The 26,378-nt window shown below is 40.9% G+C and overlaps 1 protein-coding gene across 4 annotated transcripts in view; it reads right to left on the reverse strand.

Moving 5' to 3' along the window:
- Positions 1-686: 686 nt before the first annotated feature.
- The window catches only part of Camsap2 (calmodulin regulated spectrin associated protein family member 2), a 71,728-nt gene continuing 46,036 nt past the window's right edge, over positions 687-26,378 (reverse strand). For 2 of the 4 annotated variants that reach the window (XM_052199829.1, XM_052199827.1), the window contains 13 exons: positions 26,154-26,295; positions 25,754-25,893; positions 20,576-20,669; positions 18,722-18,815; positions 16,664-16,698; positions 15,662-15,731; positions 13,118-15,344; positions 9,769-9,905; positions 9,103-9,323; positions 7,442-7,514; positions 6,426-6,541; positions 3,991-4,109; positions 687-3,576 (listed from right to left, as the gene is read on the reverse strand). In XM_052199829.1, the coding sequence (XP_052055789.1) occupies positions 3,271-3,576; positions 3,991-4,109; positions 6,426-6,541; positions 7,442-7,514; positions 9,103-9,323; positions 9,769-9,905; positions 13,118-15,344; positions 15,662-15,731; positions 16,664-16,698; positions 18,722-18,815; positions 20,576-20,669; positions 25,754-25,893; positions 26,154-26,295 (3,774 nt within the window). In that variant the 3' untranslated portion in view covers positions 687-3,270. Of the gene's footprint in view, positions 3,577-3,990; positions 4,110-6,425; positions 6,542-7,441; positions 7,542-9,102; positions 9,324-9,768; positions 9,906-13,117; positions 15,345-15,661; positions 15,732-16,663; positions 16,699-18,721; positions 18,816-20,575; positions 20,670-25,753; positions 25,894-26,153; positions 26,296-26,378 lie in introns of all 4 variants that reach the window. The other 2 variants (XM_052199828.1, XM_052199826.1) reach the window with 1 other exon arrangement.

Consider the following 26,378-nt stretch of genomic DNA (forward strand, 5'->3'; position numbering starts at 1 on the left):
GAAAATTAAAATATTGGAGACTGTTGTGGAGTGTAGTGGTACTCTGAGAACTGTTTTTTCTGTTTGTTTATCCTTTGGGTTTTCAAGACAGGGTTTCTCTGTGCAGACCTGGCTGTCCTAGAACTCGATTTGTAGGCCAGACTGGCTTTGAACTCAAGAAATCTGCCTGCTTTCTGCCACTGGAGTGCTGGGATTAAAGATGTGTGCTACAAGCACTTGTTTGAAGACTGAGCATCCTATAAAAAAGTGGAGCTCATGTAGTGCCTGAGCACATAATTATGCTCAGGGAGTGTTTTGATTATCAGGGTTTTGCTCATGCCTTCATCCGAATAAACAGCACAAGTGAAGGCTAGAGAATGGTACACAACTAGCCACTGTGGGCAGAGGCTCAGAGCCATACTAAGATTGGTGGTACTCACAATAAGATTGGCGTCTCACAATTCTCAACTCACTAGAGATGTGATTGTGTATGAGGAACATAAACATATATGAGTCATAGAGACAGATACTATCTTAGCAAAGCACAGAATCTTTAAAACATTCTAATGTCACCTCAAGAGGCATTCAATCATAATTTAATACTAAAAATTACTTAAGTAAATACTCAATTACTAAATTTAAACATAGGCTGACAGGAAAACTTCATGATGTATTCTCCTGAGTCCAAATAATGTTATCAAACACAAGACAAGACAACACACACTTTATTGAAGAATCGGCGTCAGTTGGTGCCATGCTTTTATTCAAATAAAAGGGAACTACACCGCACCAGGAACAAGCAAGCCTGACAGCACGGCCCGTCTGCAGCGCTCTGGAGTGGACAGGAAGCACGCCACACACTGCACACTGCCCAACAGTGCCCATGAGTCACATCCAAGAAGGGGACGATGGCTTTAAGCAGCCAAATAAAAACAATAGTCCTTCTAAAACAAACTGAGAAACTGAGAGGAAAGCTTGAGAAGCTGTGGTAAGTAGCAGAAGTTGACAGGCTACGCTGGTTACCATGATAAGGATTTGGCAAATTTAACAGAGTAGTTACCATGGTAATTTGACCTCCAACGATGACAACGCTTGTGTTTCAGTAAGGTTGATGGAAATCTCCAAACTTTATGGAATGGCATATTTTCATTTGTATAATTTTAAAACATAATTTAAAAAGCTGCACCATAATAAAAAAATCTGCAGACTAAAGAAATATATCTGTATTCCTCTTGCATTAATAAAGTAAAATCTTATACTGAGAGCAGTGGACTTTGTGGCAATATTCACATCACACCTGTGGACACCAGACATTCGCTCGGCTGCTGGATATACAGATGTAAGAACGGAGATAGGCAGGCCAGTGTTCAGAGTCCTGTCAGGGTCCTGCATCTGACTTTTCTTTATTCAATACTCAGGTGACAGCAAGGAGACCGCTTTGGTAGGGAAAAGACCTTGGTTAGTAATAAAAAATGCTTATTAAATTCCTTTGTCTATAATTCACTTGTTTTGATTAAGTTTGTTTCTAACTTTTAAACTAGTCTTATCCTAAGGATGTCTTTGTTTGCCCATTTCTTTCTAATTGTGATAAAAATTGGTGTCTGAAAGGTAAAATGTGAAATTCCCCATTTTTAATATTTATATATACACAGTATGTATACATTTAAAATATAAGAGTTACATATCCTGGTCTCTCACATGCAAGCAGTAGATCACAAATAGTTTTGAGCTACACATACATTTTGCACAGGTATTGGAAAAAAATCTGTGAAAATTTTTTTACAGTTTTAACAAATATACATAAATATAAGAACATAAATTACAGTAAAATATTGACAGCATTTGAGAAAATGTTGAAAACCCAGATGCACTGATTCCTAAAGGCTTTATAATAGAAAAGTACAGCTCAGGGACTTCCCATTCCATTCTTCTTTTTAAATAAGTAAATACATCACGTGAGACATGAGTTCCCTCTCCAAAGAACTTAATTAGAGAAATGTACATATTTCATCTCTATATCCCATGAAAGAAAACAAACTACTCTCTCACTCATAAACACTGTCTTCCCCACTAGTGTACACGGTTGTCACAACACTGAAACATAAAAGGGCCACACAATCAATCATTCAAGTCTTTTCCTGAGAATAAAGTTTTTCCCCAACTAACCATCTGGTATGCTTGCTAAAGAAGAAAGATCGTATAGAGGAGATTTCAAGTGTGTCCTTAATCTAAGCTGTTCCACTGGAAAAGGAATAAAAAGAAAGAAAACTCAGTATAAGTAAAATAACATGAAGCTACTTTCAAATCAAAATGTAGCCCTTTGTGCATGTTTAAAAATTCTAAATATAATTTCTCTATCGGTTATAAATATAAAGGCCTCCTGAGCTGCCCAGGAAGCCTGCATTTTCATACTGAAAGGTAACACTCAGGTGTCACCCACTTCTGCCAGCTTATAAAGTGACGTACTTATACAGAAATAGAAAGTGGTATTTTGTTGTTGTTGTTGTTGTTAGAAGTACAATCTAATTTATTCTGAGTTGGCCAGAAGTGGTATAGAACGGCACTGATTTCATCAGCAGCTTCTTACAGGATTTCTGGGCTAGCTTGTATGGTCTGCAGGGAACCCAGCAGCAGCTTTTACAACACCTCCTAACTAATAGAGAAACGTTAATACTTGTGTGGATAATAAATACAGAATGTAAATACTTAGAAGGATTCTTGCAAACGCTGTAACACCATCAGAACATGAGGGCTACTAAAAAACAAACACTAGTGTTTCTCTTTACATCATATGAAAGGTGCGAATTGCTTCTCAATGGGAACTTTCTACTTTCATGATCTCCATATAAAACAAACACAAAGGCAGCTTAGAATAACCCCCAGGAGAGAGAGCAGGAACAACAACAACAAATCCATTTAAAGATGTGCACACAGTTCAGGGTTAAAACAAATACAACACATAATTGTCATCTAGCCGCACCTCAAGCCCATGTCCCACCATGTCCATGCGACTCAGTGCTTCAAGTTCTCTAGCACAGGCAGGTGAACCTGGCAACACACAAACCTCTGCTTGTGAATCAAAACATTTCCTTCATCACGTGGACTTATCACCTAGTAAGAATCTTCTGCATTCCAAATACTGCGATTACATTCCAGTTGTTCACAACAACAGAGTTAAGGTCCAGTTTTAATTGATAAAAATCTTGTTGGCAATTAGAAAGATTTTCTAGAGGCAGGAAAGACGAAGTACAAATTTACCACAAAGGTTCTGAAGCAAGCATCTCCTGCTGCCTATGCTTTAGTAGGTAAGAGTTTTTTGGGTGTTACTGGTCTTTTGGTCTGCCATAAGTGGCTATGAATGGTAATCGCATCCACACTAGCAGATAACGTTTTAGCAGGTATGTGGCTAAACTGTTTTCTGTCAGAATTGTACTTGTAAAGTCCCTCAATCATCTTTTTAGTGATAGATTTAGGACCTATCCCAGTCAGTTTATTGATTTCTTCAGTTTCTGGGCAGTACGTATACAAAGACCTGAACTGGCAGCCTGAGTCCCGGAACAAGATTAGGAAGTTGTTGGCGTCCGACTTCTCCATTTCCTTTAGGACAGAAAACAAAAGCAAGATAACAATGAAGCTGCAACATGTTACTGAACGATTACACACTTGTTAATATTTCTTGGTTAAAACTTATAATTTAGTCTAAAACCAAACGTTCTATTAGTATTGTGGCAGTACCAGGGACTGCCTACACATGCTAAGTAGGAGCTCAGCCACCGGACATTACCAACACATTTCCAAGTCTCTCCATGGCTTTTAATTAAACCTGTAAGTCTTCCAGAGCTCTGAGAGTAGAGTAACTCCATCTAACACTAATACATATCACTGTAGACCCTTCTCGTGCTGCCCGAACTCTAGCAGTCTGTCACAGTATTTCCCCTTCACCCATCCATACAGAAGACTCCTGAAGTTTGGAAATGCTCCTAAATTTAATTTTCATGAGAACATGCTTACCTCTAATATTTTTTTCTTCTGACCTTCATTTACTTTTCCAGCCAAACAGCAATGAGCTAAAGCATTCTGTATTATGTGTTTATTGGATTTTGCACTAGGTTCCTTGTAAAGCTTTGGTCCTGCAGGAAACATTTACAACAGTTATAGAAATAACATTTCCAATACAGAAACACTATCAGATTTCCATGACAGAACTGCCACACTGCCGACTCTCCAAGAGAGAACTGAGCTCTGACTGGAAGCTGCTTCTCAGCCAACAGCCTTGGCTGTCTTGAAACTCCCCAGCTTGACCAGGCTGGCCTCAAACTCACACAGATCCCCCTGCTCCTGCCTCCCAAGTGCTGGGATTAAAGGCACGTACCACCATGTCCAGCTCTTATGGTGTGTGTGGCTACACTCCAGCCATGACATGGTTGTATTCAGACAGGATGCATTTGGAGGATGCTCTTGTTTTGTTTTGTTTTTTGATGCTGTCTCATGAAGGCAGTGTTAGAAATAAGATATTGCTTGAAACTGTTACACTGTCTTCTTAATCTTCTCTAGCAATCTGCCTAGATTACTTACTGGTAAGCTTAAAGTATAAAGGGCCCAAGAGTAATTCTTAGTTTACTTTAGTTTTCTTGAGACTGACTCACATTACTTTAAGTCTAGCCTGGAAATAACCATGCAGTCCAGGCTGGCCTCAAACTCATCGCCGCTCTCTTTGGGTTACAGTTAGAAGCCACCATACTTGGCTTTAGTTTGTAAAAAAGGTCAGAAGGTACTCTTGGGAGATAGCTCAGTCAGTCAGCATTTTTCTTGCAAGCACAGGGATGTCAGTTCAACACCCCGGAACCCACACTATATTAAAAGAAAAAGTACTGGTGAGGTGGAGACAGGCAAGTGAAACCCTGTTTCAAAACCTCACAGCTGGCTGTGGTGGCATATACCTTTAATACCAATATCCAGAAAACAAGTAGTTCAAGTCTAGCCAGGGGCCCAGAGCAAGGCCCTGTTTAAAAATCCAAAGGCAGCACTACCACACATATAGGTTGTCTTCCAGTTCGGCATGTGCACACAAAAATAAAGAAAAAACATTTTTTTCCAGGTTGTTCAGACTGCTCAGCTTTACAAAGGCAGAGGGAGCAACATGGAAATATTGTCCAATCTCACACTAAACACTGTCAGACTGGGGCTGGAGAGGTGGCACTGGCTGCTTGCTCTTCCACAGTACCTGGGTTTGATTCCTAGCACCCACACAGTGGCTCACAACCAGCTCTAACTCTATGTAACCCCAGAGGATCTGATATCTTCCTGATGAAGACATCAGGTATGCAAGTGGAGAGCAGACATGCACATGGGCAAAACACTCATACACATGAGATAGATAGATAGATAGATAGATAGATAGATAGATAGATAGATAGATAGATAGACAGACAGACAGACAGAGGAAACTAAGAAAAAAAGAAAAAAAGAAAAGAAAGAAAGAAAGAAAGAAAGAAAGAAAGAAAGAAAGAAAGAAAGAAAGAAAGAAAGAAAGAAAGAAAGACTGTCAGATTGACCATAGGAAGTTGTACCAACCAGCTAAAGAATAAAGAGGGGGAGGGGAAGGCGGAAAGTAAACACAGTTTCTAACTTGTTCTTGCCCACTGAGGGTGTGGAAAGGCGTCCGACTCTGCAAAACCATAGGTGCACAGGACCATCCCTCTCCTGCCGTCCCACCCCCTTCTTTCCTGGTCCTCTGCTGTGCACAGGTGCCCCATTCTCCTCACCTCCACCCCTGCTCCGTGTCTTTAGCTGTACTCTCACTTTCTAGTCTAGTCTGTACTCTAGTCTGGCTTTGGTCAGTGCTGCCCACCCACAGAGGCTGGGAGAGGAGCTGAAGGGAACAGGGACAGTAAGGATGACACCTTCGAGATCCTCCCTTTAGGTTCCCTTGATATTATTAGTATCATTAAGCTCAGCCCCTCATGCAAATTAGGCAAACATTTCACCAGTAAACTTTACTTTTTTTATTTTGAGACAAAGTCTCAGTAAGTTACCTAGGCTGATTATAACTAAAGTCTTGATGTTAGGGAGAGTTATGAAGTCCTTATGGAATAGAATCTCCTTCACACAGTTATGAGGAACAACATTTTGTTGATGAAACTTCTCTAAGGTTTCCTTGAGCTCAAATTACCAGACAGAAATGGCCAGTGGTATGGGCTGAAGGCATGTAAGTTACATATTTAGTTTTATTTAGAACCTACCTCACTCACTCACCAGGGGTGAGTCACCGCCTCCTTCCGTGCAGCTGCATCATGAGAGGCTTGCACCTCGGAGTGACCCTCTCCTTACTGTACCACACGCTTGTGTTTGTGATGCAAGGTGAACCTGTAACACCTGTACCGCACCCTATGCCTGTTCTTGTTAATGAGGTAATTAGAATGGTCCCCTGAAATGTTCACACTAACCTGTGTATTCTGTTCCAGAAGCCACTGAAGAAGTTGTGGATGCATTTTCCCAGTCTTTCTCGCCATTCCGACTGCCACAACGACTTGGCGATAAGAAGCCTTCTACAGACTCTGACCTAAACAACGAATATCTTACATTTTATGTTTCAGGAAAAAGCATCTTTGAATTCCTGAGGATGCATGTGATAGTGTCAACCAAACCAACCTAGAGCTTTAAGAATGAGGTAGTGCTAATACTGCATCTTCTTTATGGCCATAGTAGGCACACTGTAAGTATCTGTTGGAATGAACTGTTTCCATATGAGAACTGGCGACTAGCACAATGGAGTGGTGAGACAGTGTCCAGTGTGAACTCCTGGGCCCCAGAAGCACTCTATTTTGATGTGGGTCTTCTAATTCAAGGTAAAACTAATCTTTCAAGCCTATATGCTAGAGAAAGAGTACATGGGTCCTTATATCTATGAGTTAGATACAAATGCTCCAAAATGTTACATTCAAATAAGCAAGCAACTCTGGGCTTATTCTAATGTCATTGTCTTCAATAGGAAGACACATTTTATTTTTCTCTATTATTTAATCATTCAAATTCTAAAAGAGCACTGAAAATTAAGTAGACCATTTATTATAACTATATCATATATCTATATATAATTATATAAACTATATAATCAATAACTATATTATATGTATTATATATAATAACTGGAGTGTGTATGTGTGTGTGCAGAAGGTTTGAGGGCGACTTGCTGAAGTCATTTCTCTTTCACCATGTGGGTCCCCGGGACTAAACTCAGGTCAGCAGGCATGGCAGCAGATGCCATTACCTCCTGAGCCATCTTAGTGGCCCCACCTCATATCATTTTAACAGAAACTCTTAAATTAGCAAAGCTAAAAATTTGTGATGCTTCACTTATTATAAAGCATAAAATAACTAAATAATTTTTATTTACATATTTTATGTAATTGCAGGTACCACATTCTTTCCTGTGAAAAACATTCAAAAGCTCTGGGCTTACCTCGGCGTCCGCTTGCCTGAATGAACACTCTCGTTATCACCTGTGTTCAGCGATGCCAAAGAGAGGCTAGAGACTGAAAAAACACGGTAAATTCGTGATCCTGAACAAAAACAAAATTGGAAATGTAAAAGAAGAAACTAGAAAAGAGTCTGTTCATTAGATAACACCAGCAATGACAACTGAACTTTTGTCATTTCTTTTTCTTTACTTTGAATCTAAGCACACAGTATGTTGCATGCATATATCCACAACTTTAACTAAGAATCAAGTTTTAGGCAACAATAAAGCTAATGTGCTGTTTCAAAAGTAAAGTGGTCAGGAGACCTGACACCCTGACCAGCTTTTTTTCAAGAAAGAAACATTTATTTTGCAATATCTAATTCCTCTGTGCAAAATTAAAAACTTCTTCCAATGATTTTTAGTTTTGATTTTTATTTACATGAATTTTTGCCTGCATATATGTATATGTAGTGCCTGTATACCCGGTGTCCACGGAGGCTAGAAGATGGTGTTGGATCCCCTGGAATTATGAACACTGGTTGTGAACTATTACGTGGGTGCTGGGAACTGAATCCCAGTCCTCTGCGAGAGCAGCAAATGCTCCTAGCGCTGAGTTATGCCGCCAGTCCCAGCCACCTCCTCAGCACACGAGCTAGTATTATAAATTGAAGAATCACCAACCCAGGCTCACTGCTACAGCCTCAGAATTCAGAGTCCGAGGCAGAGTTGCCAGCTGGGGCTGAAGAGGAAGCACACGCTCACTGCCTGGTCAACTTTAGGTTACCCTCCGCCCCAATCCAGAGTAACTTTACAAGTTCTTGTTTAGTTTTACGGTGATAGGGATAAAATCTAGAGCCTCAAGGACCTCTACATTTTTATCTTCAGCTCTAACTGTAGAAATTCTCAGAAATTTTCCATGGTTGTACATTAAATAAAATGGCTAAAAATTATGTATACTGAAAATTTCAAGTCTAAGAAATTATAATTTTGACTATTTTTAAAGGGGAACTTTTGAAATCTTGACCTGATTTTCTTTAGTGTCCAGATAACAATGTTTAAGGAAACAGTCAGTGGTAGAGCTCTTAGACCTCACATGTAAGGTCCTGGATTAGGTTCTCTACAACAGTGATAACCAAAGTACAGGTATGTTTCCTATATCTTGCATGCACATGACATTTATCCTCAAGTTATGTTTTCAACAGTAGTTAATGCCTTGGGAACAGTGTAGTTTCGTGAATACTACTTGCCCATCAAGCACAAAGTCCTGGATTCAATCCCCAATGCTGCATTAGAAAGGGGGCGGCAGCACATGCCTGTAATTCCAGCACTTATGGGGCAGAGGTAGGAAGATCAGGGTTATCCTTGGCTATACAGTGAGTTTGACGTTAGCCTAAGCTGTATGAGGCCTTGTCTTAGGGGGAAGCTCATTACATCTGCAGAGTCATTTAGCATTCACATTTGACCTACTGGATATATGCATGCACACACAATGCACCTGGGTTAAATACAAATTTCCTTTGCTTATTTTTGGTTTTCAAAATAAGATCATGCATCACCTCAAACCGTGGATCCAATTTAGTATTCCCAAAGCACTGTCAAGTTAGTGTAACAAACCAAGCTGGTGTTTATGAACAGACCTCCTCATGAGTAACTGGTGTTACCTGGAGGGCCTCTGACTGGTGTTTTGGGAGATTCGATGTGATCTCTGTGAATAGATTTTGGCCGCGGTTTCTTCTGTTTCACCCCCTGCGGTCGAGGCTTGATGACTGTGTCCATGTCCTCCATCAGCTTCAGCTGCTTCCGCCTCATGTACTCCTGCCTGATGAACTCTCGCCGCGCCCGCTCGTCCTCTTTCTTCTGACGCTCTTCTTCAGTTTTCCGTCTAAGAAACCAAATGGCTGACTCAGTCATTTTATATACCAAATACAAATGACACTGGAAAGAGTTACCATGTTTGATGGAAAGAAAGTATTTCAGAACCTTGGGGGAAACATAATTGGCTTAAAATGTCCTTGAGAATATTTAAATTTTTAGTCATTTTTCTGTGTGTGTATGTGTGTTTCTCGGTGAAGTTACTTAAAGTAATGGTTGTTAAACATTAGTGTTAATTTTTAAAGTTAATACTCCTTTACTCTGACAAGCAAAATGAATAGTTTGAATGTCTAAAACCACCCACAGTCAACAACGATCTCGCTGCTTTTCATCCCCCAACATTCCTGAAGACCACTGTTACTCAGTGGTGCCGGCCGACTGGCCGCTGCCCTGTAGGCAGCCTGCGGCTCTGAGAGCCAGCCTGGTCCTGCCGCAGAGCAGCGCGGCCTCCTCACCTCGTCTCTTCTTTCTTGTGCTCCATTTCCGCTTCCAGCCGCTGCTTCCGAAGCTGCGTCTCCTTCTCCCTTCTCAGCCGTTTCTCCAGCAAAGCTGCCCGTTTCATTGCCATATCGTTTTCTGCCTTCTGATCATCCTAAGAACAAAAAGAACAGTTAGATTCTAATATTTTCATGTTTCATAGCCACATCTTAGTTACTAGTTTATCTGAAAACCTGAACTAAATGCAACCCTACCAAATGTGGACATGATTCACAAAATGTAAGAAATCCTTAAACTTAATGGCCATCAAAAGAAAAAAGAAACAAGTGTTTCTTCTTCCTTTTTAGTTTGTGCTTGTGTGGAGTTGGCGGAAGGGCAGGAGTCTGTTCTCTCCTTCCCCATGTGGCTCTCAGAGACTGAACTCAGGTGTCAGGCTTGGTGTTCACAGCCTTTACCTGGAGGGCCACCTCATGGCCTGAAAACAACTGTTTACACAACTTACAGTTGTGCACTTGTGACATGCATTCACACCTTGGCACCCACACAGAAGTCTGAAGACAACTTGGCAAAGGCCAATGCTCTTCCTCTACAATGTTGGTTCTGGGGATCAAACTCAGACTGTCAGACTTGACAGCAAGTGTCTTCCCCATTGAATCATCGCACTGGTCCCCAAATAACTTGTTTTCACCCCAGCAAACAACCTAGAGTAGCAGAGTTTGGCTCCCATTTACAAAATCACATTTGGATTATAATGAAAAATCAGATAAGAAGCATTCCAAAACTTGCCACCAAATGTCATTTCACATAAATGTCACATGGGCTTGTCTCCAGTTTAGTTTTTGTTTTTTTCAGCTGAAGCACTGACAGTTTGACTAATAGGTCACTTGGAAGAAGAGTTTGGCATAATTTCCTTTTCTGAAATTCTGTCATTCTCAGAGTTGGTCATGATTTGTAAACCTCCTGGACTGACTAAGGGCAGTCAGTTCCCAGAAGGCCTCTAGAGTGTAGTGCTTACAATTCAAGCAAAGTGTAAGTATCAAGTTGTAGAACTGATTCGCTGTCTTAATGATTTCTTGAGGATGCTTATGTTTCAGTGACTAACGCATTTGCATTATGTGCTGGACATTACAGGTTTCAAATCACACACAAGGAAGAGGGACTTTTGTCTCTTTTCTGCCTGGGAGCCCAGAAAAAGATTTTATGGTGAACAGAGAAAGTCTGAAGATACATCAAACCCATCAGTGTAAACATGCACTTCTGCATGTAGCTAACCACCCATACATGCTGCTCTATGCTTTGGGTAGAAAGAACCAGTGCCCCTGCGTGTTCACAGTCCAAGTGAAGAAGAAAAGATGAGCAGGGTAACTAAAACCGGCTTCTACGTGTAATGTCAGTATACACAGGACTCCGCAGAGACACACGGTGGAGACAGCTAAGTAATCAAGGAAGCATGAAAGGTCTAGAAGCTACAAGAAGAGTTTAAACAAGCAGGTCTGGGTTATTCTGCTTAAGTCCCTGAGTTGTGCTAAGGTTTGAACTTTATAAACACTTGCCCAGAATGCTGGAGGATATAGGTTCACTATTCAGAACCAACCATATTTAATATAAACAAGGCATCTCCAGCAGAGCCAGGCTCATGGAGACATAAAGAAAGCATAAAGAAAAGGATGCCGGGCGGTGGTGGCGCACGCCTGTAATCCCAGCACTTGGGAGGCAGAAGCAGGCAGATTTCTGAGTTCGAGGCCAGCCTGGTCTACAGAGTGAGTTCCAGGACAGCTAGGGCTACACAGAGAAACTCTGTCTTAGAAAAAAAAGAAAAAAAGAAAAAAGAAAAGGATGGTATAGGTAGAGGCTGGCTGGGGACCCATGTAAGAAATTATGCCCATGTCCAGGAGATGGCATCAACAGGATGGAAAAGAATGCAGACATGGATGGATGCTTACATCTTACAGCTTACACTGAGGATGCTCTGCCCACCCACCCCATCCCCCCACCCCCACCCCATTTCCTTTCTGGGCAAGGAAAAATGGCAGCAAAGGTCTCTAAACCTGTACTTAAAACTTTGCTATGTGTTAGTAGTCATCTACTAAAAAACAGTACTTCTACATGATGAACAGACAAACCATGACTTACATGACTAAATGCTGAGCAAGGCCTAAGGGACAAAAGCATCCTGAGATAAAATTTAAAATAAGTCACAACAGAACAAGCAAACCACACTGTCTCAACAGTCAGTGTGCCTGTCCCCCACTGCTGCTGCACTTGTCACCTATCGTATGGTCTCAGACTGGCTGCTCGGTGCACTTTTCCAAGTGAATCTACCCTGAGCATCTTTTCCAGGCCAGAGGCAACAGCCGCTGAATCAAAGGGAACAAGTGCGAACAGCACAAGCTCTGCTCTGATTGTGAAAAACATACTCTTCTATGTGGTGACTGGATAATGGAGAAGAAAAGCTTTACTCTATTTCTGTATAAATAGAGTTTCAGTATAAAGCCTAAGATCTTCATCAAGAAGGAATACTGTCAAGGCTCTGCCATTTGTTTGGCAGAAGTACTGTTTAACTACTGTAATCTAACAGTGATAGTAAGATTAAAATGGATATTCCTAATCTGTTCCGAAATAGAATTAGCGATCACCTATGGTTGGTTTTAGTGCCTTACCAACAACAAATCTCAAACATCTATTTCTAGTTATAGAAAAGCAAACTGCGGTCCACGATGCAGAGCGTAAGCAGGTAACACCACAGCCCAGAGGCCGTGTATACATCTTTTTAAAAACTGTTTTTAGAGCTTTTTCAGGAGTGGACAGTATAGCTATTGGCAGAGCTCTGTTCAGTATGCAAAGCATTGGCTTTGGTTCCCAGAACTACACAAAAAGAGAAACTGTATCTCAATGATAAGATCAAAACTACTACACCCTTTAAAAAACATTTTACTTTATAAGATCTGATAAGTCTGTAAAACTCAAGGAGATAAAAAGTCTGTACAACTTAAGTTGATAAAAAATGTTAAAACCTTAACATACATTTAAATACAATGCAATTTGAGTGTTTTTTTTTTTAAACCAATTGGAACTAGATGAATTCCTAAAACAGTATCAACAAAGTGAGAACGGGTGGTGGAGAACCATACAATATGATTTAAATGCACGCGCAGTGACTGTGGTAGATGAGTGCAGCTCTGTGTCCACACTGAAATATGCATGCAGGAGCCAGTGTGCCTTAGTATTTCTACAGCCCAAGGCCTGGTTTGCCCAGACATTTCAGGTATAACGGCTGTTTTGTCACTGAAGAAGTAAATGTATCAACTTAGAAAACATACGGGGCCCATCCCAGGAGGATGCTCTAAACAGTGTCATTAGTATTACCTTAAAGAAGAAGCCACAGCACACTTTCTGGTCATCGTCAAACTGCTCCTTATCACTCTCTCCATCCAACTTCTCAACAGACACATCAGCCTTTTCAGGGGGTTTTAAATCGGATAGAGAAACTTCAATCAGATTGACACTTTTAGGAGCAGTAGGTGGGAAAGCGGGTTTAGGAGGTGGCTCTATGGGCTGACTCAGTTGGTCCTCATTTGGTGTCACACACACAGTCTCTGTGATGGGCTGGGACAACACCTCAGACACTGTTGATTCGACAGGTTTAATCTCCTTCTCCCCAGGATTGTGGTCGCAAGATCCCAAAGTTGCTTTGCACTCTGAGGGCTCCTTTTGAACCCCCTCTTTGCACTCTGAGGGGTCCTTTTGAACCCCCTCTTTTGGTTTGGGCTCTTTCTGGGGCTCTCCATCATCACCGAAACACACAAATGACCGCGTCTGGATGGGAACCTGACTCGGGGAAAACCTCCTTAGCCGAGGAAGACTATCCACAGACCGAGGAGGTGTCAAGGTGCGATTCAAAGGAGTGATTTTTAATTCATTTGGCCTTGGAGTCCTTTGATTTTTAACAGAAAAAGATGCGCTCTTCCGGGTAGAAGACTGAGGAGATGGATGCGTGGGGCGTGGGGAGTCAGAAGAGAATGGTGCAGCAGCTGACGACAGGCCTGCCTGTCTAGGTTTAAAATCGCGGATCTGCTTCTGTGGAGAGGGTTGTGGAGGTGAAATCACCCAAGACTGCTGCTCCCGCATCTGCATTAACATCTCCTGCTGAAGGGATAAGCGCTGCATTTCTTGCTGTAGAAAGTGCAGGGATGAATTTAGCTTTTCGATGGATTTTGTATACTCCAGAATTTCTCCTTCATTTAAAGTCTCCTCTGAAGGGCTTGTCAGGTTCCACTGCTTCTCGGGATCAACGGGGGTGGTTGGAGACTTCAGCCATCTGCCGGAAGGATGCTCCATGCTTTCTTTGATGTCTGCTAGAGACTTGCTCCTCTGTCCATCTATTTTCTGTGACTCCTTTTCTTTTGCTCGGTCGGTATACACTTTCTCGTCTTCTGCACCTGCTGCTTCCTCTCGGAGAGGGGAAATCCCATCCCCTTTCTTCTTCACAACAGTTAGGAACGCTGTCCTTCCCATTTTCTGCCTCTGCTTGGTAAAAGCAGCTTCCATCTTCTTTTTCTGGGCCTCTATAGCACGTCTCTTTTCCTCTAGTCTCATCCTAAGGTGCACCATTTCAGAAGCCAACAGCTGTGTAGTGTCCCGACTTTGGGCCACACCTGCTTCTTCAGGAATTTGAGCCCAAGAAACGACGTGAGGAATATTCAGTTCTGAGCCTTCGGGTGTCGTCTTCTGCGAACTGCTCCCACTACTCTTCCCATCCGTGTGATTCAGCTTCCTGAACTTCTGCTCAGCAAAGCTGGTCATCTTCACCCCAGAGCTGGAGGAGGCACTGCTCCCGGGCTGGGACTTGGTGCTGATGGTACTTGGGCAAGGACTCAGGGCTTCTCTGGGGTTGCTGGCTCTTATATCATAGTCCTGAAGAAATTTAGATGCATCATCCATGTCGGAGTCTAAGCTAACAGTATAATCTCTCAAGGAAGAGTCTTCGTCCATGGTTTCTGGAATGTCTTCTGAAGGAACGTGAATCCCGGTGTCGACTTCTGTCGTGTCCGTTATGGGACTCAAGGCCCCTTTCGTGTCAGTCATGTTTTCAGGACTGGACTGGTTTAGCTTGATATTTGAATTCAGGATACTCAGATCTTGACCATGAAGAAAGAAGCCATTAGCGATCTGATCTGGCCGCGGTGTATGAGGCGGTTTTTCAGTATCATGGATTATCTGCAATGCTTCCTCAATGCTTGGTGTTTCTATCTGATTCCCAAAGTCATCCAGAAGCACTCTATTTTGTAGAGCCCCATTTGGAAGCTTGTAGTGAGTATTCTCGTTAGTGTTCAGTGCACTGGTGCTGAGAGGCACGTGAGACCGGAGGTCCCCGTGCGGGTCGGCATGAAGCTCTTCTTCGATGCTCTCCTCCTCTTCTCCGTTCACCGGCTTGAAGGACAAGCTTTTCCTAATGTGTTTGGAGGCACGGCTGTTGGTGAGAGAGAGCCCTTCATTACTAACAGAGCGGATGATTCCCCGGTTTGGAGTGGAGCTCTGTGCATTGTCTTCTTTATCAAAAGAAATGTCAAATGAAACGCCATGTACTGATGTTCTAAAAAAGACGTGAAGACAAAACATTTAAGAAACTATAGGAAAGAGACGACTTTAAACACAGCATCGAGCAGCTGGGACGCCCGCGCCCCCCTTCACTCTTCACGCCTTGCTGAGCTGACCCCACGGTGAGCCTGGGCTGCTTCGCCTCTGTTCCGTTCAACCCCCTCACCTCTATGATCCCCATCTGTCCTTTTCTAAGTTAGGTCCTAGCGGAAACCTTGCTTTGACAAGCTGACTAACTACAACAACAGAGCAGAGCGAGATAAACCTGCATTTTTGGTAACGTGACTATTCTAAGAATAACTTTGTTTTTACCTTTTCTCTTTAGGCCATGTTCCTATGAAGCCATCAACATAAGACATCGATGAAGACCTTCTAATTCCTCCTTCAAATGCAAAAAAGGAAAACTCATATATTTGACATATTTGAGAGTTCATTCATGGCGCTGAAAGGTGGCACTACAGTAGCAACAACACAAACAAACAATTCCCTTTTTTTTGTTGTTTTTTTAGTTTAAGGGAGAAATACGTAATTTATAGCTAACACTTGACTAGCAAGAGAGGCTCTGCATTTAATCCCCAGTAAATTACCTTCCTGCCAAAATAAATATATACATATGAAGAATTTTAATTTTTATTTATTATGTATGCAGTATTCTACTTGTATGAATGTCTTCAGGCCAGAAGAGGGCACCAGATCTCATTACAGATGGTGGTGGTCCACCATGTGGTAATGAACTTAGGGCCTCTCGAAGAGCAGACAGTGCTCCTAACCTCTGAGCCCCAAGACTTTTATTTATTAACAAGCAAGCACACACACTAAGTGTAGTGGCACATAGCAGTAATACTAGTTATTGGGAAATTGGGGCAGGAGGGTTAGTAGTTTAAGACTAGCTTGGGTACCATAAAGAGACCTCAAGAAAAACACAAACAGGGCATGGAAGTACACCTCTGTTAGCTGGACCTGGTGGCACATGCCTGCACTCCTGGCACTTACAAAGCAAGAAGTTCAGTCAACTCTGGCTACATAAGGACTTTGAGGTCAGTCTGGGCTATGTGAGACCTTGTCTCTAAAACAAAACAAAAGCAAGCACAGTGACCAGGAACACAGCTCACTGGCACTGCAGATGCCTAGCGTTTGATACACAAAGTTTTTGGTTTAGCCCACAATACTGCAAAAAAGGAAAAAAGGCAGGCAGGGAGCTACAGATCACCTATCACGTATATAACAGATACTTTTCAGAAAAAAGACTAGATATTTATATTTATTCTCACTGATTTCCAAGTTAGCCTCAATAGGTTTTGTCAAGTACATTACCTGAGACTGAAGAATGAGTCTGGGGACGTGTATATCTAAAACGGAAATGATGAGACTGTAAATATAGCTCCTTCTCAATGTACCACATAATATATAGAATAAATTCTCTTTCTCTCTTTTACACCTCCCCGACACATACCTTTTTATAAACAATGGAAATTTTTAAAAAATAAAAACATTAATTTGCAGTATTTGGGGGGAAATTTGAATCTCCAAAACCTGACAAACCTTTCAGCACAGCGCGCGCTGTGTTGTGTGTGTACCTTTCCTGTTCTGACCTAACTCTGCCCTACTGTACTCAGTCCAAGGAAACTGACAAGTTTGTCTCTCAAGTAATAGTGATAGCTGGCCAGATCAAGATGCACGTTTAGTCCTCCTCTAAGTCTTAAGCCACCATGTTCCACTGATATCAAGTGGTGTATATATCCTCATCCCCACTGATGGAAACCAGGGAAAAGAGGCAGTAGCTTCAGCAGCTCACGTACTCACACTGCTTTTCCACTCATACAAATGGAGACTGAACAGACGCCTGCAGACTCGGAGGGCACTCTCAATGCTGTGCCTTTACCACTTATGGAAAACTCTATCAATGAGCTTTCTCTAGAATGCAGCCATACTGAAGAACTGTCTGTCTCCAAACCTGGGGTCTCTGATTCTTTCTCCCAACTGTGTGCAGCTCTTCTCAGTTTATCTGCACTCATTGTCAGGCCTATCACTGAGCACACAGTTCCCAAGTATGGCTGTGATGGCCCGCCTTCTGAGAGACATTCCATAGCTTATATTCTTTCTTAGCTCTATGACCAGACAGGGTAATCCTGAATAACAGTAAGTTGGTTAGTAAATTGTGTTCATTCTTTTCTTCTTCCCCAAATGGCTACCATGACATAAAAGCTGGTTAACGACTCATTTTCAAACTTGCAGAGGATTTTGATGTTGTGATACTCTAGAATCAAGTAGGAGCCAAACAGACAGGAGAGCTGCTGGGCCTGTCTCCTGCTGTGACTGCCTCCTTTTTATTCCTAAGACCTTTATTTTAGGAATAGTAATATCTGTAGATGTGACCAAAGTATTCCCAGGGAGAGGAAAAATTAATCAAATCCTTCCTCAAAGTTCTACAAAGGATCATGTGGAGACTTACTCTGTAGAGACTTATTAGAGGGCCTAGGAGCCTAGGATGACAGTAGACAGGAACTCCTCAAGGGAGAGGATTTGGAATCTATCTGGTTATGGGGGGGGGGGGGGTTCTCCTAGAAAAGAAAGAGAAAATAGCCACTAGGGTACCTAAGTGAAAGGGATGAGTCTCCATAGGACCTAAGCTATATTTCTCCATGGCCAGAGATGGGGAGACTGTTGTTCATTCAGGATCCTTATCCCAATCATGACTGAATGAGCCATTCTTCAAGTTTCCTTGGTCACTTCTGATAGAAGGTGGACAATACAGGAATAGTGTTTTATCATAGCAACAAACAGAAGTGGGGAAAACCTGTTTGAAAGATTTTTAATAATAGGAAATTTACAAATCCAGGGCCAGCAAGCTAGCTCAGAGGTAAAGGGACTTGTCAAGCCTGACAGCCTGAATTTACTCCTGGACTACATCATAGGAGAGAACTGACTCCTACAAGCTGTCATCTGACCTCCACGTGTGCCACATACATCAATAAATGTGCTTAAAAATGTAACAATCCACATAGAATTTTAAAAGCTCCCTGAGGCCTAAGAGTTATATATTAGATATTTTTTCAATATTAATAATTGAATATTAAATAATTCTCAAATACAGGAGTAATGCAGCAGCAAAGTTTAACTTTAGGCTCCTTATTTGGAACTTAGATTATTATCTCCCACTTTTCAGTGTTGGTTCATTAAAAACACTATTTATGAAACACTCATTTCAGTAGAAATTTCACTATTTAAATTAAAATAGGCCTTCATAGCATAAGCTACTTGTATGTTAATTTGCAAATCTAACTATAAAATTTCAAAACTTTTTTTAATGTCAAAATATTATTTGATTTCATTAGTAAATAACATGGAAATAGTGACGTCACTGAGGAATACCTAGAGGTGAAGTCAGAACTCGATGAACTATCCAGGACATTTCTTTTGGCAGCATTTAATACAGGAACTGATGGCACATCTTTTGCAGGCTCAGCTAGAATAAAAGATCAAATGTCAAAACCGTATAGTCAATTTATTTCTAACACTACTGCAGACATTCTGAGCCATAAGCAATCATTTAACTTTCCTCTCTATTTCCCTTATTAGTTATGAGTAACGTTTTCTCACGTCTTCTTCCCTTCTTCTTTTTTCTTCCTCTCCCCGCCTACCTTGTTCTCTCTGGGCTGGGGCTCAAGCCTAGAACCCCAGAACTGCCCCAGTTTTCTTAACTCTAATATAAATGTACCCTTAAATAATTTCCCAAAGGCCAAAAGAATTTCTTGATATAATCTGACTCTTCAAAATCCACTTAAAGCTAAACCAAATAAATATTATTTCATATTTTCCAGCATGTTGCCCAAGGCAGCATATTTTATAAACTAAAATTATACCCACCAAGTGATATGTGTTTCTTTTGCTATTTTACAAACCCCTCCTCTTCCTTCCTAATTTTTTTCTTCCTTTATATCTCTGGGAAGGCAGGTGTTAACTACAGTGGTTAGAACAAAGAAACTGGAGGCAAGGAAAGTTGCTAAGTAGCTGGAAAGTAGAATGGTCATATTTTGTGCTTGGTATAGTAGCCACTGTAGCAGAAAGAACTAACCCCATAATTTCTGGTGGAAGAAAGTTCTAAGTTTAGAAGAAACACTAAATGTAGAATCATTTTCATCTGTAGGAATATATGTCCAATTTTTAAAATGAAAGCCAGTTTTACTGTGCTATGCACAGCATTTGCTCTGTTAAAAAAAAAAAACCCGAAGGAATACCTTTTATTTTATTTTTTGCTCTCTGGCAGTAATGAAGTTTGAACCTAGGACTGTATGCAAGCTAGACAAGTACTCTACCACTGAGCTGTGCTCCCAGCCTTTGTCAGCAATTCAGTCTTTACTCCTAGGGACTTTTGCAGAAGCCTTCTTATTTCTTATTACTTTTATCATAATTATATTGTAATAACAAAGGCTACTAGTTTAAAAATATAACCAAAAAGTATTTCATTATTTAAAAGAAAAATCAAATCTTAATGTGAGTGGAGTTTGGGTAACATGACATTTAAAACGAATCCAGTAAGAAATAAAAACTGCAGATCAGAATAAAAGGTTTAAAGGGGTAGATGGCAAGATGTGGCCCAGCTGACCCTGAAGCCTCATGCCATAAGATATCAAGTATAGGAGCTATGTTTTCTTCTGTTTCCAGCAAATAATTTGGTGCCTTAACCACTAAAACATTATTTTTTTTTATAAAGGATAATGACTGGAATCTAAAATAACAAGCTTCTATATAATAATAATAATAATAATAATAATAATAATAATAATAATAATAACAACAACCAGATAAGCTGGGTGATGGTGGCTTATGACTTTAATCCCAGCACTCAGGAGGCAGAGGCAGGTGGATAGCCATGAGTTTGAGACCAGCCTGGTCTACAGAACTTCTTCCAGTACAACCAGTGTTACACAGAGAAACCTTTCTTAAAACAAACAAACAACAAAAACTCAAAACCAGATGAAATGTATAAACCTTCCATTTTTCTTTTCTTTTTTGAAGATTTACTTTATTTAAATGAGCACACTGTTACTGCACTCAGACACACCAGAAGAGGGCATCAGATCTATTACAGATGGTTGTAAGCCATCATGTAGTTGTGGGACTTGAACTCAGGACCTCTGGAAGAGCAGTCAGTGCTCTTAACTGCTGAGCCATCTCTCCAGCCAAACCTTCCATTTTTCTATATTAAAAGACAAGACAGATTACCTCCTTGTGGACGGACAACACGAGGCTGCACAAACGAAGGCTTCACGACTTCGAACCACCAGAAGAGTTCTGCCATGAACACCAAATAATTACTCTATATAAGAGAGTTGGGAAAATTAAAAGAAGCCCTACATTAGGTAAAACCAATCATATAATAGAAAGTTATGCTCTATCCTCTCAAATATACGTTTGCATTCTATGCACTTGTTCTTATAAAATGTTCACTATGCTGTGTTAAAGTTGGAGTAAAAGTTTAGCACTTATAACTGCATGTGCAGACCTCGGGTACAAAGCCTCCAGGCACCCGGGTATCTAGCTGTGTACAACTCTGAGATGACAAACGTCCTTTCCTACAGGATAAACATACACAGGTAGCACAAAGAGCATTACCATTAAAAAAAGGAATATTTTTCTGGAAAAATAATTTAAATATTGTATCCACATATTTGGTAATGCTAAATTCAACAGTTATCCTCATGCTAAGTAATAACAAAGTCTATACATTATTGTGATTAAAATAATCTTGAAATATATAAAACATTGTTTTTATCATTTAATGCTTCTAATTTGAAAACATTAAGGATAACAATGTTTTATTATTTATACCTGAAAAACACAAATAATTTTTTAAATGGCTTAAAGGAGTTCTCAAACATATGCTTCTATAGGATTATACATATAATACATAACTATGTAGATACATATATATGATTTGGGGATTTTTGGGTTTTGTTTTGAGACAGTCTTGAAACCTGAGCAGTGGTGTTAAAAATGTGTCTTTCCGTACTAGAATTAGGCTTATATGTTAAAAATATATATAAAGGGCTGGAGAGATGGCTCAGCGGTTAAGAGCACTGACTACTCCTCTGAAGGTCCTGAGTTCAAATCCCAGCAACCACATGGTGGCTCACAACCATCCATAATGAGATCTGATGCCCTCTTCTGGGGCGTCTAAAGACAGCTACAGTGTACTTACATATAATAAATAAATAAATCTTTAAAAAAATATATATATATATAAAGAATAATTTCAATTTTAGGTATTTAATATATTCCTAAAACTAGCACTATACAAAACCCGTTTTCCTCCTTATGGCTCTATCACTGGAAATATGGGTGTCTTCTGACGTCTTGCCTTCCACATATTTGCTAATTCTGAACAAGCCTCAGGCACTAACAGGAACATGCTTCCTTAGGTTTGATCGCCTGGAGTTCTTCAGATTTAAGCTGGTGACATTCATATTCACCTTATGGCTCCAGGGAGCAAGAGAACCAAGGAGTCTCCAAGTCTCTGATCTGAGCAACTGCAGGACTGCCACTGAATAGAGAGGGGAACAGGTGACAGAGGTCCCTGACACCTCCCAACATCTCAGTGGATGTGGTAAGTGTGCGGTGGGGCACTGTGGAGGGACACAGCACAAGACAGGGTCGACTAGCTCAGGCATGCTCTGCTCTCTGCTCATCATAAGGAACAGCTTTGGTCCACCATGTACTCTCCACCATAGAGGCCCCACCTCAACCAAAGGCTGAGAAGAAAACAGAGCTAGCTGTGCGTGGATCAAAACTTCCAAAACTAAGCAGAAATAAATCCTCCCAAGTCCTTTACTCAGATGCCTGTTACCCAGCAGCGGGCCACCTGGCACATTAAGACCATGGCGACCTGTATTCTCTGCTTTACGATCTTTACGGTCCACCCTTTAAAGCCAAAGGGCAAACTTTGTAAGTACTGGTGCTAGGTTCTACTCTACTAGTACTGTTAACTAGAAGCTAACTTTATCTTTTGAAAAAACATCCCTTAAATGTGCAGTAATAATTATCTGTTGATAGGAAGGGAGTATTTATTTTAAGGACCTTGGTAAGAATTGTCCTAATACCATAATGGCAATAACTGGCCACAAGATGGCAGAACTTTAGAAATATTTTTCTAGTAACGAAACTGGAGGTTATTTCATTATACAATTATAATTAAATGATAATAAACTGGTCATATTCCAGAAATGGTACAGTAACTTAAAATCATCTTTCCTATATTTTTTAGTCAGATTCTCCCTATGTAGCCCTGGCTGATCTATACCTGACAGTGTAGACCAGACTGGCCAGCAACTCACTGAGATCATTCTGTCTTTACTTCCTGAGTACTGGGGTTAAAGGTGTGCGCCCCCAACCCTGGTCTACTTTTTACATGTATGTAGCATGTGCCTGCCTGCACGTGGGTTTGTGCGTGTGAGTGCAGATGCCAATGGAAGCCAGAGGAGCGTGTCAGATAAGTCACAGGAAGCTGTGAGCCAACACGGGCACGAGAGACTCAACTCAGGTTCTCTGGAAGAAGAACGCATGCTTTTACCTTCTGACCCATCTCTCCAACTTCTATTTCCTTTAGTTGAGAAACACATCTACATAGTTAAACAGTGTTAACAAAAAGAATGGAGAAGTCTACCAAATCTTCACACCTTCTCCCATATCTAATACCACATCCAGAAGAATGTTTTGGATACTTTTGTTTTATAGTTACCCTAATGATCCTTTTTCTGAATCTATAAATGTGGGCCTCAGCATCTATGCGCAGTTGGTTCTCCCAAAGAGACACCAAAGATTTATGGATGTTTAAGTCCCTATGCAAGACTATGTAGTATATGCATAAAACGTATGCATACCCTTCCATGGGGTGTTGGCGCTCTGCCCCAACAATGTGAGTCCTGGGATAAAAGTGAGGGTGTTGGGTATAATAGTATGAGCCATTACTGGCTGAGTGCCCACAGGACAGTTAAAATCACCTCTACATTACTTACAAATAATTAATACAATATGTAAATAATTATTACAATGAACTGTTTAGGGAATGGCTGGGAATATGGGTAAAGAGCCGCCCCCAAACAAACCCTCAGAAATGTTTTCTCAGGTTTAAAACACACACACACACACACACACACACCCCTTAGGAACTTTCTGTTTCAGTAAATACAACAAACTCTCCTACCTTCCTTTCTATAGGTCACTTATATTTATTACAAAACACTTAGTTGTATGCCCGTACTACAATGGGTAATTTCTAACTTTTCACCATCATAAGCAATCCTTTACATGCCTTTTGATGGCCACTCCTGACCTCTAAATAATAGTTTGCCAAGTATACTGCAAGGGAGCTAAACTCTAGGGCACTATTTTTAGGTGGTACGTAGGATACAGTACAGGAACTTGCTTAGGCAATGTCCAACAGCCTTTTAAAGCAGTCAAATCCCAACCTGTATTTCTACAAAAGGAAAGGGCAGTGCTCATTTTTCACTATTAAAACTTAAAAGTGGCCCAGCCATGCTGGTGCACGCCTGTAATCCCAGCGCTTGGGAAGCAGAGGCAGGCAGATTTCTGAGTTCGAGGCCAGCCTGGTCTACAGAGTGAGTTCCAGGACAGCCAGGGCTACACAGAGAAACTCTGTCTCGAAACAAATAAACAAACAAACAAAAAAGTTAAAGTGAAAATGAAGTGTTCAGTAACATGCATGGACCAAGCAACCTCTCTCGAGTTTAGATGGTGCTCTAGATTCAAACTTGTGCTTATGATGAGCAAAAATGCAGAATGTGAACAAAGACTTCTTTGTTGACAACTATTCATCTTAAATAAGCCTGACTTAAGGAAAGGTTTTTGTATTTGGATCATTCTTACAATGTTCTAAATATCAGGATTAACGGTTTATTCAAAGTCTATATTCTGTTCTATTCTCCAAAACAGACAGGAAGGAACACTATCAAACAGTCTATACGAAACTAGTGTATAAAACAAATACATCTTAGTGTCTGACCCACTTTTCATATTATAGAAGTAGCACTTATATTTGATAACATACGCTAGAAAAGTCATTAGTAAGATATAGCTAGTAATGGTGTAGTTAAACCTTCAGAACTGAGTAATCAAGGTTCACTTGATGTGTCAGAGTAGAGTGACCAGTCACTGGGACCACTGTCCCGTTTGGAAATGCTTTTATCATTTCTCCTCTGCCCTTTGGAGATCCTGAAATGGGCGAAGGAAAAGAGGAAACACTGGAGACTAGAATCCAAGTGTAAAGTAAGGCAGGAGCATCACCATGCATCAGGAGCTCCTGACACTCCCAAGGAGGCCTAGCACTGCAACTCTGACTAGGCTCAGCAGAAAACTTACCTCTAAGACAAACCAAACATAGTATAAGACCATTATTCCTAAAGCTTTGAAACAGAAGTAGCACATGGATTGACAAAATTAATATTATTACAATTACCAAATTGCTGATGTGATCCACAGATTCAATGTAATTCCCATCAAAGTTACAGAACTAGAAAACACAATCCTGAAATTCATGTGGAAGCCTGAAGAGCCAAACCCTGAAGAGCCAAAGCAACCCTGAGCTAAAAAGCACATTTGATATCTAATTTAAAAAACATACTAAAGAGGATAGAGATGACTCGGCTGGGGTAGAGTGAACCCAAGCCTGGACCCCAGCATCTCCATAAAAGAGAGTGGTGGTCCTATTTGTTATCCTACACACACACACACACACACACACACACACACACACACACACACACACCCAAAGCTTTTCATTTGATTCTCTAATTAAAAATTCTTCATGAGAAGAAAGCTTCATTACAGATCTTTGTTTGAAGGGTGTTCCATACAACCTCAGGCATGAATCTAACTCAGCCTCACCATCCTTTTTCAAAACACTGGAATTATTGGCACACACCCACACACAGCTTGTTTTTAAAGGAGACCCTCATCATTTGTTACATTTACCTATGATCAAAACCCATTCAACAGTCCACACTCTACTCTGCCCACACTAAAACAACAAACCAGTTTTATAGACAGCTTTTTGTTTGCCTTTACAGTGTAAAAGACTTGTAGCTAGCAATGGATATTTAAAGAAGAAAAAGAATCACTCCCTCCAAGTTTTTCATTTAATTTGTAAGCTTTGTTTTATATTCATTTGTTTTTGGAGCTAGAGTGTTCTGGATCCCTGGCTGGCCTCGGACTCATCACACGCTCAGGCTGGCCCTGAACCCCAGCTCCTCCTGCCCCCTTCCCTTCCCCCTCTATTGCTAGTTCTTCAGGAGACTGAACCTGGCTCCTGCCGTACCACTGAGATCCCAGTTTGTTGCAAGGGCTTTTAAACTTTAACAAAAGGCAAAAGAGAGTGACTTAGTTTACCTTGATGGATGAAGCAGCATAAAGCATATCTTCCAGGCTGAAATGGCAGCAATGGTTTAAGTATTCTTGGCAAAATTCCTGAATCAGCTGGAGATTATACAGACTGTCGGCCAAAGACATAGTTTCTTTCAAACAAATATCTTCAAATAGAAAAGGGGATAGCTTTGGGTTAGCCATGAATGCTTCATAACTACTGACAGTACAAATACGCAAGCATGTAAAATCTGTTTAACACACATGTACTTATAAGTAATAGCCACTAAACAGAAAGTTCTCAACTTTTTCTCTGAATTATGCTTAAATGTTTCTTTTAAAAAATAAAGTTATTAGTTATTAAATGTTCTGGCTCAATACTTTTTGCGCTCTGGCCACACTGGAGGCTCTACCCCTGCACACCTACCCTCCAGCCGGACCACAGCGGGGCAGTAGAAGTGAATGAGGGCCGCCAGCGCACAGCCGTCCGTCCCGTCCTTCAACAAGTTCTCCACCAATGGAATGCAAGGCAGTTGCTTAAGCAGTGTTTGCTCCTTCCGGTAACGAGCCTACAACAGAAACAGTTCTAAATAAATACTACGCAATACAAGGAAAACAAGCAAACAAAACCAGAACTATAGACTCTACTTCT

The sequence above is a fragment of the Apodemus sylvaticus genome, chromosome 12 (genome assembly GCF_947179515.1).
Source record: "Apodemus sylvaticus chromosome 12, mApoSyl1.1, whole genome shotgun sequence".
Classification (NCBI taxonomy): Eukaryota; Metazoa; Chordata; class Mammalia; order Rodentia; family Muridae; genus Apodemus; species Apodemus sylvaticus.